The sequence below is a fragment of the Dufourea novaeangliae genome, unplaced genomic scaffold (genome assembly GCF_001272555.1).
Source record: "Dufourea novaeangliae isolate 0120121106 unplaced genomic scaffold, ASM127255v1 scaffold12, whole genome shotgun sequence".
Classification (NCBI taxonomy): Eukaryota; Metazoa; Arthropoda; class Insecta; order Hymenoptera; family Halictidae; genus Dufourea; species Dufourea novaeangliae.
Window position 1 is genome coordinate 1,207,395 of NW_015373886.1, and position 18,638 is coordinate 1,226,032.

The following is an 18,638-nucleotide window of genomic DNA, read 5'->3' on the forward strand; positions in this document are numbered from 1 at the left end:
GGTGCTTGACTCATCAAAGTAAAGAGGAAGTTAACTTGGAATTGTTCATAAATTTATAAAAAATATTTTATAAGAACAATGTCGGCTGAGCAAGGTTCCAACGGAAATCTTAATCCGGATGATACGTTTAAGATTTTAATTGCAACCGATATTCATCTCGGTTTTTCTTATAACAAAAGAAGGGGTTGGTTTTTTTAAAAATATTATTCAAATAATATGTTTAGTTTCCCTTCCAATTTAAATTTATTAAAAGACCTTTCTGATGTTATAATTATAATGCAATTTTGTTTGTGAAATATGTTTTTATTCAGAATGTTGTAGTCTACAACATTATATCAATAGTTTTTACCTTCTGAGCATAGTATTATGAATTGCATTTGTATACTAAAGTTGATTAATGTGTATTAGGACAGGAATTAGATGATAGTTTTGTAACTTTTGAAGAAATACTACAATATGGCAAAGAACACGAAGTAGACTTTATACTTCTTGGTGGAGATTTATTTCACGAAACAAAACCATCACAGATTGCAGTAATAAAGTGTATGGAATTATTAAGAAAATACTGTTTAGGTTCCAGGTTAGCAAAATACATTCATATCATAATGAGATTAATTTATATAGAAACTTTAAATATACATTCTTCATTAGGGAAATCAAGGTACAATTCCTAAGTGATCCAGAAGTTGTATTTAAGCACTGTACTTATAAAAATGTAAACTATGAAGATCCAAATTTCAATGTCAGTATGCCAATATTTTCTATTCATGGAAACCATGATGACCCAAGTAAGAAACATGATAGTAATATTCCTATCTTAATATCTCTTTAATGCATATTTGAATTCTTGTTAACCAATAATAAAATTGTAGGCTTTGGAGCTGTTGGATCTATGGATTTATTATCAGTATCCGGCCTAGTAAATTATTTTGGAAAATGGACAGATCTTACTCAAGTTACTATTCCTCCATTAGTAATGAAAAAGGGTGAAACCCATGTTGCACTTTATGGTTTAAGTTACATAAATGATCAAAGATTATCACGGTTGATAAGAGATTATAAGGTAAAGTTGTAAGACATGTATCTGAATTAAAATCTTTACTTTTATGTGAATGGTCTTTCTTTGTAGGTGGATATGTTACGCCCAAAAGAAATACCAAATTGTTTTAATATATTTGTTTTACATCAAAATCGTGTACAGCGTAAACAGTATGCATATGTTCCGCAACATAAACTGCCAAATTTTCTTGATCTTATCATATGGGGCCATGAACACGAGTGTCGTATTACACCAGAGTTTATATCAGAGGGTGAATACTTTATTTCTCAACCAGGTATAGTTCTATTAATTGAAATGTATTAAAGCATAAAATGGTCGTGAAACTTTTTTGTAAAAACTGCAATTGCAGGTAGCTCCATTGCAACTTCCTTATGCAGTGGTGAAGCAAAACTTAAACACATTGGTCTGCTGAGCATAAACGGAATGAAATTCAAAATGAAGAAATTAAGGCTGCAGACTGTCAGGCCTTTTGCATTTGACAATTTGGTTCTTAAAGATGAGGATATACCAAAAAATTATACTCAGCCACTCTCTGAATCTGTGTATAATTTTGTTGATAACCATATAGAAAATGTATTAATACCTAATGCTGCAAAACAACTATCAGGTCATCCTATGCAACCAATACAGCCATTGATTCGTTTAAGAATATTTTATAGCGAAGAAGACGAAATGTTTGATGTGATTAAGTAGGATTGTATTAAATGTATACATAACTAAAAGTCATAAATAAATACTGTTAATACATGAAACAGTATATTTCAGAATGGCACAGAAATACTGTGAAGAAGTTGCTAATCCTATGGACATGATTATATTTCGTAAAGCCACAAGCTACGATAAGAAATCAAGGTCTAGTCTTGACAATATTAATGACGATCTCGAGGACATCGCTCGAGCTCTCTGTTACAATGATGTAAGTAAAAGTTTAATTGTTTCACTAATATTGAAATATAAAATTTTGTTGTGTTTCTTATTAGGAAGAAGCAGATTGGAACACAACTGTACAAGGAGAAGTAAAAAAGCACTTTACTTCAGAACAAAATAAAGATAAATTAACGGTACTAACAGTGAACGGCTTAAACGAGGCATTAAACAGATTTATTGACAGAGGAGATAATGATGCTTTTGAGAATTTAGTATGGTATAGTGCAATTAAATATCTTAAGATATTTATTTATGTTTATAAATCTGATCATATTATCTTATTATTATTAACTTTTTATGTTCAGCCATCAAATGAAAAAAACGGTCACGTATTTGGAAACTTGTGATATTGATGCTGATGGAGATATCACTGCACAGATTAAAAGTTTTCGAGATAAAAGAACAGCGAAAGCACAAGAAGAGGAAGGGGAAGTATGTAGACTAAGAGGCTCCTTACAAAATAGTTACACAAAGTTTCTTGTTAAACACTAGATAATTATATATTATATTATAGATACGCCAATTTTTTAACAGTGAAAATAGAACAACAAGAACAGCTATCTGTGACTTATTTAAAGATATCGAAAGTCACAATAGTAGTGAAGATAAAACAAATAAAGTTCCTGCTACTAGAGGTAAAGGTAGAGGTACAGGCACGGGAACTAGAGATAAGGGTTCACCAGGTGGTCGTGGCAGTGCTAAAACAAGTAATAAAGATTCTCTTCATGTAACAACAACACGCCCGTCTAGAGTTACAAAACCGACAAAAAAACAGGTATGTTGAATAATGTTCAATTAATTAATTTGTACTTTATATGTTACTTCCGTTTTACTTAAACATTATTTTTTCATGTTCTATTTCATTAGGATCAAACAACATTACAAACCGTCATGGTTACATCATTAAGTCAACATAAGCAATCTTCAACAAAAGTCACGTTTATAAATGATTCTGATTCTGATTAAAGTATTCGTTGTACAAATATCTTTCTGAAAAAATGTATTAAACTTTATATTGGAATAAATTATCTTTTTTTTAATATGAAATATGTATACACTTTACTTAAAAAATAAAGATGATATAAAGGACATGATTATATGAGCGTAACTTATATTTCGATTTTCGATACTATCGAAGTTTACCTCGAGTGCGCGCGCCGGAAGATATCTTCCTTTAGACTTCCTGCTCTGATCGTGTTGTGTCGGGGAGTGTTCAGTAGATCTAATTTACAGGTATTCTATCAGAAAACTTAACGTTATATGAAAAATAATAGGTCGAATCAACAAAAGAAATGTACTTACATAGATCATGATTAAGATATCTATCACCGACTCGTTTAATATCAGGATGCAGTTGGATGAAATTTACGTCATGAAAGTCTTATGCTTTCTGGACGCTGTCAAACATAACCTGAAAATAAGTCCACATTGTTTACGTTGATTGACTTCAGTCGAATAAATAACAAAGTTAAACATATTCCGAATCATCGTGAAAACGTATGTTCAATGAAATAATGGAATAATATTTTATATAGAAATGCCGCCGAAAAGAGGAAAGGTACAGAAGGAAGAAGTTCAAGTCTCTCTTGGACCTCAACTTCGCGAAGGGGAAGTTGTCTTTGGGGTTGCTCACATTTTTGCAAGTTTTAACGATACCTTTGTTCACGTGACCGATCTTTCGGGCAGGTACATTTTAAAATAATATATAACATTAGCAATTAATACGTTACAAACATAATTACATGTACTGATATTTCTTACAGAGAAACTATTGCCAGAGTTACTGGTGGAATGAAAGTCAAAGCAGATCGTGATGAAGCTTCCCCATATGCTGCTATGCTTGCTGCTCAAGTAAGTTTGTTTATTGAATTACATAATAATGTATCCACATTCAGGCAGCACTTAGATGTTCATATTGTATTCATAGGTGCGTTCATGTATGTGGTACATTAAATTTCTTCCTTATGATGGAGATAAGATTATCCAAACTACATTTCTTTATCTGGAAGAAAACACTTTATACAAAAAATCTTAAGACATTAATTAGTAACTTTATTATTGGTAATGTTAATGATGTTATTATTGAACATTAATAGGATGTAGCAGAGAAGTGCAAATCCCTTGGAATCACAGCACTTCACATTAAATTAAGGGCTACAGGAGGAAACAAAACGAAAACACCTGGCCCTGGTGCGCAGTCTGCTTTGCGTGCACTCGCTCGTTCTAGCATGAAGATCGGTCGCATAGAAGATGTAACACCGATTCCATCTGACTCTACGCGTAGGAAGGGTGGTCGCCGTGGACGTAGGCTGTAAATTATGGTTCTATGCGTGGTTTATTATCTTTCAAAAATAAATATTTAAAAAAGAAACGTGTTATTTTATTATATTCTGCTAATACGATATATACCAGCTCTGCTCTATACAGTATTCAGATACTAACTTTTTCATATATCATGAATCCATCCCAAACATGATGCATGTATATTACTTACAACAAAACATTAAATATTTATTTGGTTTATATCGAATGGTAGAAAAATTAAAGAACAGATTAATTAATATTATTTGAGGAATCAATATAAATTAGTTAATTATTTCAATGAGTTTGAATTAGATAATATGAAAGTGGTTATATGAAATATTTGTGTTCTTTATACTGTAATGACTTTCTATAACAAACATTACACATTGCTAACAATATTTCCCACAGTGAGATACAATTTCACTTTTAAATCCAACTTTTGAGGCGTTTTATGTTCTAATGTTGTGATTGTGTTCACGTGTCCATACTGCATAACAAATCCAATAATGACTGACTGATCTTCACCGCCCGTCGAATTCTCGTGTGGTGTCACATGTAGCTTTATTACCGCTTTGTTTCCCTTCCGCCAAACCACAAGCCTTCAACAGAAATTTAATATTTCAATAATTTCAATTATATAACGAAATACGATAGAAAGTATAATAGTAAGAAATGGCAGTAGTGGATGCATACTTAGGGTCATCTTGAAAATTATGAGTATCTCCTGTATCGTCATACTCAGCGGTATCATCTCTGGGTGGAAGTATCAAAGAAGCATGAGGTAAAAGTATATCTGCGTTCGCATTAACTTTTATAGATTTAATTTCTTCTGTTATAGACACTTGTCGTACGATAGAAGGCAACAAATTCGGAGATTCTGAGCCCTGTATAATACATTATTTTTATATTTATATTAAGAAACACAAATTTAGTCATCCCTAAGTTAAGAAATTCATCCTTATTTATTCTTATTTCCTGCAAAATTGCTCCTTAGTAATACAAACAGAATATTTACCTGTTGTATATTTTCTTGTTTAGAATCTTCTTTTTCACTAGCAACATCTACTGGAGTCATTGATGTATCCAAAGATAGCAATGTCACTTGAGTTTGATGTCGAGTTGGATTACAAAATTTCAAAAGCAGTTCGCTTGCTTTACCCGGTCGGAGTGGTTCGCAAGTAACAATCCTTACCTCCGGTACATGATAACTAGAACATAAATATCATATATATATATACGAAATGATCTAATGAAAAAAAGATACATGACATATACTGTTAACTTACAATGCAGCAAGCTGAATCTTGAACTTTATAGACTGTGGACAAAGATCTGGTTTACTAACACTATGTTCACAGACCCTACAACGCTGTGATCTCCTGACTAAATATTCCCTATGCTGTGGGCGTAATTCATTCACTTTCTCTGCTTGGACATCCAAATGTTGTAATCTTTGCTCCAGTGTTGTAACTATTTTCAAAAATGAGTTTTTAAACGACCAGAGAATTTTACAATAATGCTTTAATAATATCATTTTAAATAACTGATTACTTTTAGTTATATCCACTGGATCTGTAAAGATCTCTGCTGGTAGTTCATCTACGTCTTCACTAGCAACAGATGGTGGAGGCTGATCACTTGACTGATTCTTAGCAGGTGTCTCCGAAGGATGACCAATCCGTTTACGAACCATAGCAGATGTTATAGTAAACATGGCCTAAAATTAAATAGCATAAATGAAATATATATTTCTTACATAAAAATACGAAACAAAAGTTACTTAAATACTTTACATGCATATAAGGACGCTTTGCTCGAAATTTCTTCTCACATTGTTGCTTCTCTATCGAAGCTAATATTCTATGGTAATCAATTAAAGCACTGATACGACTGATATGAGGATTCTCCTGTTCAGGCCAACCTCCAGTAGCTAAACAAAACACACAATTAAAACTTTTACTAAAATGGAAAAATATAATAAGGTTCTTCTAATAATTAGTTATAGAAAATGTTTATTAAATAGATACCATAACCAAAACAATGACATTATAAATATTTTGATTACCTACCAACAGATTGATCTGGGATACCAGCATCTCTAGAAGTCCATCTACATAATGAACAGAACAAATAATAAAATTTCTTTGGTGTTGTTTTAACATCTTTGGAATCTTCTCCTTCTTGAGGTGCTGTTCTAAAGGGTACATGTCCCGCTCTTGTAGATAAAGTATGGAAACAACAAGGACATTTGAAGCAATTTGAACACCTGTCAACATATTACTTGAATCAATATAAAGTTCAATGAATAGCATATTAGACAACAGACTTCTGGACAACTACAACTTACTTATTTTTCTTGAGACGTGCTTCCGTTTGCGGAAAATTTTCCATACAATTAGGACAATAATGCGTATCGATCTGTCAATAAAAACAATTATATATTCAAAATTGGATGACAATGACAAGCACGGTATGATTTTACTAAATAATTACCTCTTGACAGACGCAATAACCGCAACGAATTTTCGAACAATGTCTGCAGAAATAAGTTTTTGAAATTGGTTTCAAAGAGCCACAGTTGCATACGTAACGCACGTAATCGGGCTGATTTAAGTACGACATGATTAAACACTTAATTTCAATTTTATTCTTAAAAAAAATACGGATTTAGGTCTGGAATAACACTTCGAGTAATCTGTCCACTACTGTCAGTCTGTCCACTTTCGAGCTTTCTTCAAGCCATCTTTATTTAGTTACCTGCATAGCGACAAGTGCGGCGAACTTATGAAGTGAAAATTTAAAATCCCTAATAACTTCGTCGTTTCTAATTTAGGTTTACTTGAAAGATTTTTTCTTATTAAGAAACAAAGCTTCTTCACTATTAATCTGCTAATATGTATCTAAATATGTTCCTTTGAAGTTTATGAATTTTCAATAAGTAACCAATTGCTTCCCCGCTACGTTATTAAGCACATAAGCATACGTAATATATATATAAGTAAGTACATATATGTACATATAATATATTTGGCTTCGTAGGCAATTGAACATTCATGTAGTTTTTTATAATACTACTTTGAATAATATTAAAAAACTCTGTTAAATAACAGTGTTTCGTTAGCGTTATTCTGAACATTCTGACGCTAGACATCGTGGAAAGCCGTCCACTTTGGTTCTTACAAATTTTGTGTTTAACTTTTACAATTTAACCTCCGAAACGTGATCAACGATGTTTATGCGACAGTCGTTGAAAGTAAACAAATTTATTCGTTTAAAGCCACACTATTTGGTAATAAGGAATTTGCAAAAGTCAACGCAACCAGAATTGGAATATAACGAAACAGTTTTTTTTTCGGAACAAAGAGAAAAGCAACCGCAAAGAAAACCTTTTCTGAAGAATCTTCTATTAGGAGCATTGGATACAGAAGTTTTTTCTCTTCCCGAACTTCAAACCGTAGACAGATTCAAAGATTTCGAGGCTTGGTTGAAGCCGATTGAAGATTATGTATGTAGCTGCACTGAGCCAGGCAAAGAAAAGCTAAAACGAAATGAAATATTATCGTGTCTCAAAGATCTCGACCTATTTCGAGCATACATTAGTGAAGAACATCGTGGTTTAAATTTGTCAGAAACAGAATCATTGAAGCTCATAGAAACACTGGGTATATTACCTTGGTTGAGCACATACATGGTAAAAAATGTTATGTTACCAGTTCAACTAATTTCTAAGTATGGCTCCGAGGATCAGAAAAAGAAATATTTCCCAAAGATCATAAGTGGTGAAATCGTTCCCACAATATGTCTAAAAGAAAAGACAAATGGTACCAATATTAATAATATTGAAAGTTTTGCAACATTACATGACAATTCGTGGATATTAAATGGAGAAAAATCATTTGTTGTCAATGGAGTGAATGCTAATCTGTTTTTAGTTTTTGCTCAATGTACAATGACACATATTTTTAATCCACAAGCAACGTCGTTGTTTCTAGTTGAACGTGACTTTGGTGGAATAAGTTGCACCAATATTTATGAAACAATCGGACGTCGTGAAGTACCTGTTTGTACAGTTAATTTCACAGACACAATAATACCAACGACTAACATTATAGGTGAGCCTAACAAGGCATTCAATATTATGATGGAAATGCTAAAACCTGGAATTCAGCATATAACAGGACAGTCTATAGTTATTTTAAGAAATTTCATAAATCAATTACTCGTGGATGTTCTAGAAATGAAGCACTTTGACAGGGAATTCTATCAATTTGAGAGTGTAAAAAAAGTTTTGGCTGAAGCATCCCATTCCTTATATACTATGGAAAGCATGGCTTATCTAACTATTAAGTTAGCAGATCTACATGAAAACCAAGATGTTGAGATAGAAAGAACTATCACAGAAACTTATTGTGCAAATAAATGTTTAAATTCTATTCAATCAGGATTGCAACTGTTGGGTGCACAAACATATTTGAATAAGAGTTCATATATAAACATGTATCATGATGCCTTGGCTTTCACAACACTAGATACAAATAATTTAGATGCATATGTTTATGTAGCAACAGCTTTCTTGCAATACATGGGGAAATCTGTTTTCAAGGAAGTATACAAACAAAGGAATGTTTCAAAGCATCCTTGGTACAACATATTTAAACTGTATGGAGATGCAATGCTCCGGAAACAAAAGCTTACAGATCATTTTCATCCCTCACTAACATGTAGCGTTATGTATTTCGAAGCATCTATAAATATAGTTAAAAAGAGTGTTGGCTTAATGTTGCAACGTCACGGAGCAGAGATTATGAACAAACAGATCGCACTTCTTAGAATAACATCGATGCTGACAGAAATATTTGCAATGACTGCTAATTTGTCACGCTCGTCGAGATCATACTCTCTTGGTCTTCGACATTCAGATATTGAAAAAAATTTGGCAGTGTGTGTGACATATGAAGGATTTCAACGAATTAAAAACATTGCAACAGAAATTGAAGAGAACGATGTATTAAATGGAGACATATATCGCAATCAACTCACAGATTTAATATATAGACAACGTAAATATCCCATGGAAAATCCACTCAATAGGATATTCACATAAATAGAAGTTATCTAGATTTTAGTTGATTCTAGTTTTCTAATTTAAGAATGTATGTTCATGTACATATTTATATAATAAAATTTGTAAGTAATACAATAAGTAAACATGTTTCTGTTAAGACTTCTGTATTTATGTATGAATAGCAATGTACAATTATCCTTACACTACACAAATTTAAAAATAAAATAATAACTTTTTTTACGACTGTTCTAATTGAATCTCTTAGAAAGATATTTCCAATAAACTTTATGCCAGGGATTGGAATCTTATTCTTATGCACCATTCTTTACTACGAATTTTAAAGTATACGCAAAAAGGTGGACGGTATTTTGCTACTAAAAAAACTAGTATTTTCCTAAAGTCGAAAGTTTAAAATTCTATTAAATTTATTTCATCATTCTATCACTATAATTTTTCTGCTTGAACAATAACGTGTTCTTCCCTGTATAAATCCGTTACAGACCAGCAACTTCTCAGACAAGTGTATATTAGAACAGTTCCAAATTCGATTTGGAAACTTTTTTCAGTTCTTGGTTGAAGTATCAATTTGGAAATTAATGTGGGTAAAATTTGGATTTCGAAGGTCATTTCACCGCCACAATGTCGGCATTTTCCAACACATCCACTAATAGGATATAACAGTAGCGGCGCAGAATTATCTCGTGAATATCTGAAATACAAAATAGTAAAACGATCAACTACTATAGGAACAAATATAATATAATAAAGCTTATTTAGAAAGAACATTACCGTAAGAGCTGTCCAGGATTCTTCTGTATTTGAGAAACAAAATTATGGAACATTTCATCACCATGCATAGGAATACCCTTTTCATATTTTTCTGCATCTGTTTCTATTGTCTTGCCTCCCATTGAACCTACTGTAGATTTTGGGGACAAATCTGGACTTCTGTATTGGTACTCTAGAAGTAAATCACGAACATGTTGTGGAACATCTCCACTGCTATCCTCTTCTTCAACCAACAGGAATATTTCAACAAATGAGAACTTTGTTTCAGTGTTTGACTCTAGTTGCATAGGGAATGGAGTTACTTCACGTAACAAACTAATTAAATCACATTGAGGCTGAGTTGGAGTATCAATGCAAACAACTTCACTTTCCTCTCCATCAATTTCAGCAGATGCTTGAGGGGAATCCAATCTGCCAACAGCTCCTATTCCAACTGGGGATTCTATACTTGCTGGACTGAAACAAATTTGGTTTAAGAACACGAATTAATGTATTTCTGGAAAAATAAAAACTTTTAAACAATTAGTTTTAATTTTATATCTACCTATTTGCATTAGGATCATCCACATATAATGCAGAAAGTTCTTCTCGTACATGCTCATCTATTTCTTTTTGAAAGGAAAAATTAAACTTTGTTGCATTGTTTGGCAATAAATTATTTCCATTTTGTTCTGAGGAGTTGTCATTAAAAGTATCACCCCAGTCATTTGCATCTGATAACCATGATGTTGTAGATGGCACATTTATACTACTACTATCTATTGCATTTGCTTTGCATTCATCTTCTAGAACTTGAACCCTCAGACAGGTCCAACTTTCATTGTGATTCCAACAGTTTGGGTTTATACAGGCAAAAATATAAAGTATCCGATGATACTTTGTATTATCTAATGGAACATACAGTTGTAATACCAAGAGTTGATGCAATCCACATAGTCTACATTGTGGGAATGATAATGTATTCTGCTCATAACAGTTCTATGGACAAAAACAAATTATTTAATAATAAATTGCCAGATACAAAATATAGTTGGGTTTTAATAATAACGATTATTTGTAATAATAGTGATTAGTGATTATAAGTCAAAGTAATTATAATTGTTAAAGATAAATACTGAAAACATTACTGAAACCATTGTGTTTTTGATGATATTACATATATAGAGCCTTTTACAATTGACTACGTATTACATTAAAGGAAAAAATACATTTAAATGTTGAAAAAGAATTTGATTACAGTTTCAAATTTGCCACATGTTTGAAACGAATGTTTTTAAACATAGAGCAACCACTTACTGGAAATCCGCCAATCTTGTTTGTCATAAAATTGATGCTCGACTGGTATTTGTCAGTAACATATTCATCCTCAAATCCCAGGTACACTTTCGTCTGATTATCACAAGCCATTAAAACCGCTTAAAATTATACTTCTTCATTGGAAGACTTGGTAGGACAAGGAATACTTTAATTCCCGATACAACGTTGTATTCACATCAGTACACAGCTGACATGTATCGGTTCACGCGTGCGCTTTTAACAGTGCCCTATTCCATTATCGATTTTTGAATAGTTTATGTATAAGAAAATATTACGTAAAAATATTTAAAAAATGAGAATTTATAATCTTTTCTAAATGTATTCGTGACCCATACAATTCTGGATATATCTAGCAACTTTTGTAATGAAATAAAAGGACATTCTATTATTTGCTTTTATAATTACAGCACGTGCTTATCATACGTTCTTTCTAATTCGTAATTCCAGAACGTGTTCACTAGAGATGGCGTGACCTGCTACTTGTGAATCACTCGTGATTCGATCACGTTTGTTCCCAATCACGGTGATTTTTCACAGTGATTCGTGATTTCTCGTGATCGTTTCTAATTATTGGAGAAACCTAACAGTTCTTTACACGCGACACATAATCTGTATATTTTATATTAATGACATCAAAACAAAAATTCGAGTTATATCGTATAAAGTGAAGGAATAATTAGAAACAATGAAGAATAATGAATAAATTAATGATTATAAATTATAATCTACATGTTACCTAGCAAATCATTTTTTTAGAATTTCTTGTTTTTTCTGCTGATTTTTACAAACACGAATAGTAATGTAATTATCGTAAAATCATATTGAATACGTTTTTCTGTTTAAAGATCAAGGACTTACGAGCGCAGTGAGCAAATTCATTCAAGATAAAATTAATGAAGTTAAATCACGACCGTGATCATGATTCGGCGATCATTGTGATAAATCACCGTTAGTGATTTTGCACGCCATCTCTAGTGTTCACGTTTGATAAACATTGCAACCAATACCGTTTCCTTTTTTGAAAATCATAAAAATCCCTAGGAATATTGTTCTATCATTAAGGCCCAAACGCATTGAAATCATTATCATAATTAGTGATGGGCACCATCGACTAAAAACTATCGACTAAGTCGATAGTAACCAACGACTATTTTCAGACGACTAAATTTAGTCGCTTGAACTATTGAGCTATTGATCGCTATTGACTGGATCTTGATTATTTTCTTCGCGATGCAAACCAATTGTAATTTTTCTATATATTTTTTTATGCACTACCAAGAACTGTGCAAATTATTACTTATAACGTAATTGATTTTCATAAAAAATTTAAAGCAGTTATTTTTTTAAGTGCCAATATTTAATAGCTTACAAAAAATCGAATATTAGTAATTGTTTAAACAAACTTGTTTACCACTTATATTTGTGAAACTCTATCTATGAACTAATGCGTTTCCAAAAGGTAAATACACCAGTGGTGCTGAAAAGTTGATGACATAATCTATACATAAGCTATAAAGCAAAATTTCAGTCGACTGAGAACTATCGATTAAATAGTCGATATTATATTGCGACTAAATAGTCATTACTCGATAGTTTAATTTAGTCTGAAAGAAATATAGTGAAACGCGTAGTCATTTGAGGGTACGGGAATTTAGCTAGACTACATATAGCTATGTATATAGCTGGATATAATAGACTGCGCGGTCTTATGGTAGGGATGAAGTCGGCACAAGAAAGAGAGGACAATAACTGGAGTAACTTTCCATTCAGTCTAATGGATTGTTGGTGGGGGATTCTCCTACAGGTGTAGTGGAAACACTTGCTGCGTGCAGCATTTTTTCTCCTCATCGCCCTCCAGTCGCTTTCGCCCCTCCCACTGCGATGTGCGAACAAGAGAGGGGTTACTCCAGCGCTACTTCTGTCCTTCGGTCTCAATTCATTCTTATCATAAGACCGCGCAGTCTATTATATATGCTATGAGCTCACCATACCATTTGATAAATTGGGTTGCCATTCTTGTCTGATGGAGTTTTTTAAATGCCATAGACATGTATAATAGACTACGCGGTCTTATGGTAGGACTGAGGTCGACACAAAAAAAAGAGGGCAATAACTGGAGCAGGTACTTCTCTTTCTAATGGGACTCAGTGGGGATTCTCCTACGGCTGTGTGAAGACATTGCAATGCGTGAACTATCCCTTCTCTTCAACGCCCTAAAGGCCTTCCTCCCCTCCCTCTGCGATGTGCGAACAAAAAGGAGTTACTCCGACATTACTTTTGTCCTTCGGTCTCGACTTCAGCCCTACCATAAGACCGTGCAGTCTCTTAATATGCTATAGAACAAACACATGGAAGTTTTTAGTGTAATCCATATGTTGCAATGAAAACAGTGCTTACTCCACCAAAATATCGGGATTGGTCGTAAACGTGATGGGTGCTTTTATAGAGACATGATTGGACAATAACTCTTAAAAGAGATCTTAGTGAAGGCATTTCGTCTCCCGATTCTGATCATTCTTCGTCACGGATACTGTCGTTTCGAGTTCTCAACGATCACTTTAAATTGAAGAACAAACAGAGCGGTGGGAATTATTGGCCGGGTTGTCTGATTTTAGTTTGTGACGTCATGCGCAAAACAGTTCATTCCTTATCGCCCCCGTATATCTATCCAGCTGTCCGTGGTTTGGCAGTCCGGTGAACGAATTTCTCAGGGTAATCGTTACGTAGGTTTTTCATGCTGGTGGCCTTTTTTCTCGTGAACGGGACGAGCGGAAAATCCAAGGTGTCAAACTATCGACACGCGACCGAGTGCCAATCGGGGACCTGCTGGTAGAACTAATTTTGAACAACCTATAACGGTATCCGTGCGGATAGTGTGGCCTTCGGACTGACAAAAGGCAAAGACGTACGCAGCAGAAACAACTGGCGTTGTCGTGTACACGACGAGGTCGTCGGAGTAACCGTCGCGCGGGCTCGTGATTACAATTTCTCCGAATAAAAGGATCAACCGTGAGGCGTAGACTGCTATCGAAACGTTCCAAAATCCATCCGTATCAACGATTTGGGAGCGACGAGCCCATTCGTGAGGGATGTCTACCCCTGCAAGAAGGAGATTAATGAGAGATTTTAAAAGGTATATAATGCATTATAACATTCTTATGTCATCGTGTTCATGGTTTTCTTTACCGCCATTGTAAATGGAATTTTCTATCCACTATTTTCTTCATCCGTAACCTTACCGCGCGCACGGTCCACATCCTTCGACGGGATGAAGAACGAAATACGAGTGTTACACACACGATCCTCGAACGTCATCGTGAACCGTCTCGCAAGAAGTTATTATTAGGAACGTCGTGATCGTTTACTGCGTTTCATTTGTGATTTCTATCCTGAAAGTTTTCAATGGTTCACCGAGAAATCAGGAAAACGTTCGCATTTATCATTTCACTAATGTGGTGAGAGTCACGCACTATTTGAGAACGGATGGTTTTGTTTATATTGTGACTTTCTTATAAAGATTAGAATTGGCATCTGATTGATCTATAGTAATCAGCTTTGCAACGTAAATAAACGCACATTTTTATAAACACAATGTACATTGCTAGTGTTTTTATTACTTTTTTTTTCAATTTAATTATATTGTAAACATTGCATTGGGAATCTATGCAAAGTTATGTTACTTTGAGTTGTTTACTGTGGAATGAAATATGCAGTTTCATGCGATTATTCTTGTTTATGTAGTGAACGATAGATAGATGCATAAGAATATTTAAAGTTTACGCTAATCTATGTATAGGACATGTTGAAAAAATGTTTTATATAAAAAGGCATTGGCATGACATTGAGACCAGAAGGATATCTAAATTTATACTTTATATTGAAAAAGTTTTTGGATAAGAAAAACCATTTTATGAATGTGTGTTAAAGGCAAGCATAATAGATGACTGCTTTGAAAAAATTTGCATTTAATGGGCTGTCTGTAATGAAATATTTATGTGAATAGATTACAAGAAGATCCACCCACTGGAGTATCAGGAGCACCTACAGACAATAATATTATGATATGGAATGCAGTTATATTTGGGTAAGCTCAAAGAAACACATGTAAGATCGACAAGATATGATTAGTTCATTTCTTGTTATTTTTAATATAATAATTTTTTTCAGACCACATGACACTCCGTTCGAAGATGGTACCTTCAAACTTATAATAGAGTTCACAGAAGAATATCCAAATAAACCACCTACAGTGAGATTTGTTAGTAAGATGTTTCACCCCAATGTGTATGCAGATGGAGGCATTTGTCTTGACATCCTGCAGAACCGTTGGAGCCCTACATACGATGTCTCTGCTATCCTAACATCCATACAGGTATTGTAATCATTTACCAAATTGTCTCACTTTATGGCATAGAGTATCACATCCCAGTCCTTCATAGAATTTGTAATCCCTTGACATTAAACTCTCATCGCTGCATGTGTTTCAATAAATATACATTATACATTGAATCTGAAACAGGCTAATATGATATTCAGCCTGGAATAGTAAGTATAAAATTAATAAAAAAAACCACAATCTCTGCAGGAAATTAAAAATTTTTTTTTATCTGATTGACTATTGAAGTTCTTTTCCCTTTACTCTGTGTTACCTTATTTTTAGTCCTAAAATGCTATATCATGCTTGTATTAAGAAGTTGCAAATATGTTTGGCATGGCAAGTATTTCCTAATTGTAAAAGAAGATAACTGGAAAAAGAATATGAAATGTGTACATCATTAAACTAGCGTGTGCTTAATTTTTTTTTTAAATATTTAGTGATTATATTTGTTGAAATATACGATTGTACCTATTTCTGTCACTTTTTTTCATAAAAACCATAAAATTTCGCACGTTTTTGTCTTAACAGCGGTTGCAATTCAGCTAAGTCTGATTCATTGGATTCAAAATTGTTTGCATACGTATATCTATACATACATAATGTTAGCGTAAAATTGTGCTTGTAATTTGTTTACCTTGACCACAACTGTAATTTCTAATCACCAGTACTGAGTAAAATGTCATTTACTTATAAATTATGGCCATACATCATTACAAACGTAAATAAGCAAGAAAATATGAAAGAATGTTTTGTAATGAGTACGACTTATATATGGTTGCAGTCGCTGTTAAGTGACCCGAACCCGAATTCACCTGCCAACTCAATGGCAGCGCAACTGTACAAAGAGAACCGACGCGAGTACGAGAAGCGAGTGAAGGCTTGTGTGGAGCAGAGTTTTGTGGATTAGTCGCGGGCGTTTTCACGATGCTTTTGCAGCATCAGACAACCACCTACAGCCATCAGATACAGTGGAGAACGTGCAGCCTTACCGAGGAGCTAACGCTAAAACATTTAGCATGTTTCTTCCTAAAGCTCTAAAGAACTACCACGATGTGCAACATTAGACCGAATTTTTACAATGTTGAATAATAAATTATTATAAAATTGTGTATTTATTTATTTCGATATTTGATAACATGAAATTAGTACTATTAAACATTAGAGGATAATTAATACTTGGCGCTTTCGTTACTGTGCTACAGAGGCATTGTGTTTCATAAGCACAGAACTGTATTTCAATTAAATTTTAGTACATATAGTACATAAATTCACTTATACATATTATATATATATATACATATATGTATATATGTATATATACATACCACATACATAATAAATGCATAATTTCACTTTATAGTCTAATGGTTTTCTTTAACCTTTTGTTGTTGTTTAAACATGTCGAATGAATCAATTGTTGTAGCGTTGCCTGTACGTTGTAAATATTCAAAGTCTACAAAATATTTGTTGCAGTCCCTTTTGGATGAACCAAATCCAAACTCACCAGCCAATTCTTTAGCGGCACAATTATATCAAGAAAATAAACGGGAGTATGAGAAGAGAGTAGCAACTGTTGTTGAACAGTCTTGGTTGAACTTTCAAGAAAGTCACACGGAAGATCCTCGCTGACATTAAGTATGGTTCATTTGTGATTTCATGAGATCTATTCTATACCAGTTTCCTATGTCGTTTTATTGAATGTGTGGCCAGAAATATTTTGTTTCTTGTCACTGCCAAATCTGTACATTCAATGCTCCATTGTTCTACATAAATTCTTTTTTTGCGACTTTGAGTCACGAAAGCTGTCTGGATTTAATGCCAGAGAATAAAAACATTTATTTAATTTTGAATATGTTTCAGATGTATAAAACTGTAGAGCACTGGAGTGACGTGGAATCGCACTGTGAACTTATGTGATCTTTACCTATAAGTATAAATAAAACATGTATGATTTTACTCATTATAATTAGATTTTAGGTGTCCTTACACAACAAAATTAAAAAAAAAAATATGCGTATACATACCGGGTTACAGCATTAATCTACGAGTAACAGCGATACTTGATTGTAAAAGGGCCTTTACGAAATAAGTTTAAAACGGATCAAACAATAAAAACATTACTAGCTTACTGATATATTCTAAAAAGAAATATATCGCAAAGTAGTTTGCTTTTTTGTGCACAGAAAGTAAATGTCAGTGTATAAATAACATTGTACCTACAGTCAAAAATGATAACTTTTGTCAAAGGAATACTACTGAATATTTGTAATTTCCTAATAAAGTTGAAACGACATTAGTAAGAATATGTACTAATTAGTATCCTTCCTTTATAAGTCGTTTACCATACAGGAAAGGAAGGTAAAAAAAAATTGCAATGAATGCTATAATAAGAATTAAGATTGCTAATGAAAACATTCAGTTTATTACAAACACGTTTGATAAAAAAACTTTTCTTACAACTGTGCAAAACTCATAAATTGCTTTTATAAAACAATTCAGCTTGATATTTACGTTTATACTTAGCTATAAAAAAATAGCTTGTCAAATACATTGTACATTATGTACCTACTAACCAGAATCTGTATTCTGAAAATACAATGTTTCTATGTACAAAGTAAATTTTATCATTGGTAAAAGAGTAGATACATAAATCGGAATTAGACATTAGAGTGTTGCATAGAGATTCAATGACTTTCATTTATACACATTACTATGTTTTATATCAAATACATGATAATCACTTACAGTGAATCTACAACTATATTTTCTATACAATTATACATTTTACAAATAATACA

At 33.0% G+C, this 18,638-nt stretch overlaps 6 protein-coding genes across 8 annotated transcripts; 4 read left to right on the forward strand and 2 right to left on the reverse strand.

Annotated features, from left to right (window-relative positions):
- On the forward strand, positions 1-2,953 carry LOC107194168 (double-strand break repair protein MRE11A). The gene is made up of 11 exons (XM_015583742.1): positions 1-184; positions 409-580; positions 652-788; positions 873-1,063; positions 1,130-1,334; positions 1,410-1,749; positions 1,826-1,976; positions 2,041-2,204; positions 2,293-2,419; positions 2,502-2,762; positions 2,855-2,953. Exons 1-11 carry the CDS (start codon positions 79-81, stop codon positions 2,951-2,953), a joined length of 1,953 nt encoding a protein of 650 aa, XP_015439228.1. The 5' UTR covers positions 1-78.
- A 187-nt stretch (positions 2,954-3,140) lies between these two features.
- LOC107194447 (40S ribosomal protein S14) lies at positions 3,141-4,358 on the forward strand. Its single transcript, XM_015584073.1, has 4 exons — positions 3,141-3,220; positions 3,523-3,673; positions 3,751-3,838; positions 4,084-4,358. Exons 2-4 carry the CDS (start codon positions 3,525-3,527, stop codon positions 4,300-4,302), a joined length of 456 nt encoding a protein of 151 aa, XP_015439559.1. The 5' UTR covers positions 3,141-3,220; positions 3,523-3,524; the 3' UTR covers positions 4,303-4,358.
- A 312-nt stretch (positions 4,359-4,670) lies between these two features.
- Positions 4,671-6,998, reverse strand: LOC107194178 (dynactin subunit 4). Its single transcript, XM_015583755.1, has 9 exons — positions 6,785-6,998; positions 6,639-6,709; positions 6,361-6,557; positions 6,085-6,221; positions 5,843-6,008; positions 5,578-5,761; positions 5,307-5,499; positions 4,985-5,175; positions 4,671-4,890 (listed from the first exon to the last, which is right to left on the reverse strand). Exons 1-9 carry the CDS (start codon positions 6,911-6,913, stop codon positions 4,671-4,673), a joined length of 1,488 nt encoding a protein of 495 aa, XP_015439241.1. The 5' UTR covers positions 6,914-6,998.
- Positions 6,999-7,278: 280 nt separating this feature from the next.
- LOC107194186 (acyl-CoA dehydrogenase family member 9, mitochondrial) lies at positions 7,279-9,395 on the forward strand (the record flags this gene model as incomplete). Its single annotated transcript, XM_015583767.1, has 2 exons — positions 7,279-7,289; positions 7,655-9,395. Coding segments are annotated over 2 exons (1,752 nt in total), but the record flags the coding sequence as incomplete, so codon positions are not given.
- A 256-nt stretch (positions 9,396-9,651) lies between these two features.
- LOC107194482 (programmed cell death protein 2-like) lies at positions 9,652-11,852 on the reverse strand. Its single transcript, XM_015584123.1, has 4 exons — positions 11,442-11,852; positions 10,690-11,123; positions 10,146-10,601; positions 9,652-10,065 (listed from the first exon to the last, which is right to left on the reverse strand). The coding sequence occupies exons 1-4, from the start codon at positions 11,550-11,552 to the stop codon at positions 9,801-9,803; spliced, it is 1,266 nt and encodes a 421-aa protein (XP_015439609.1). The 5' UTR covers positions 11,553-11,852; the 3' UTR covers positions 9,652-9,800.
- A 2,428-nt stretch (positions 11,853-14,280) lies between these two features.
- Positions 14,281-17,940, forward strand: LOC107194358 (ubiquitin-conjugating enzyme E2-17 kDa). Of its 3 annotated transcripts, none has more exons than XM_015583976.1 (5): positions 14,281-14,595; positions 15,466-15,546; positions 15,630-15,834; positions 17,314-17,475; positions 17,701-17,940. In XM_015583976.1, the coding sequence occupies exons 1-4, from the start codon at positions 14,552-14,554 to the stop codon at positions 17,467-17,469; spliced, it is 486 nt and encodes a 161-aa protein (XP_015439462.1). In that variant the 5' UTR covers positions 14,281-14,551; the 3' UTR covers positions 17,470-17,475; positions 17,701-17,940. The 3 variants fall into 3 exon arrangements, with proteins under 3 accessions (XP_015439462.1, XP_015439468.1, XP_015439475.1); XM_015583989.1 differs by lacking the exon at positions 14,281-14,595 and adding an exon at positions 14,769-14,917; XM_015583982.1 differs by lacking the exons at positions 17,314-17,475; positions 17,701-17,940 and adding an exon at positions 16,622-17,173.
- Positions 17,941-18,638: the final 698 nt, after the last annotated feature.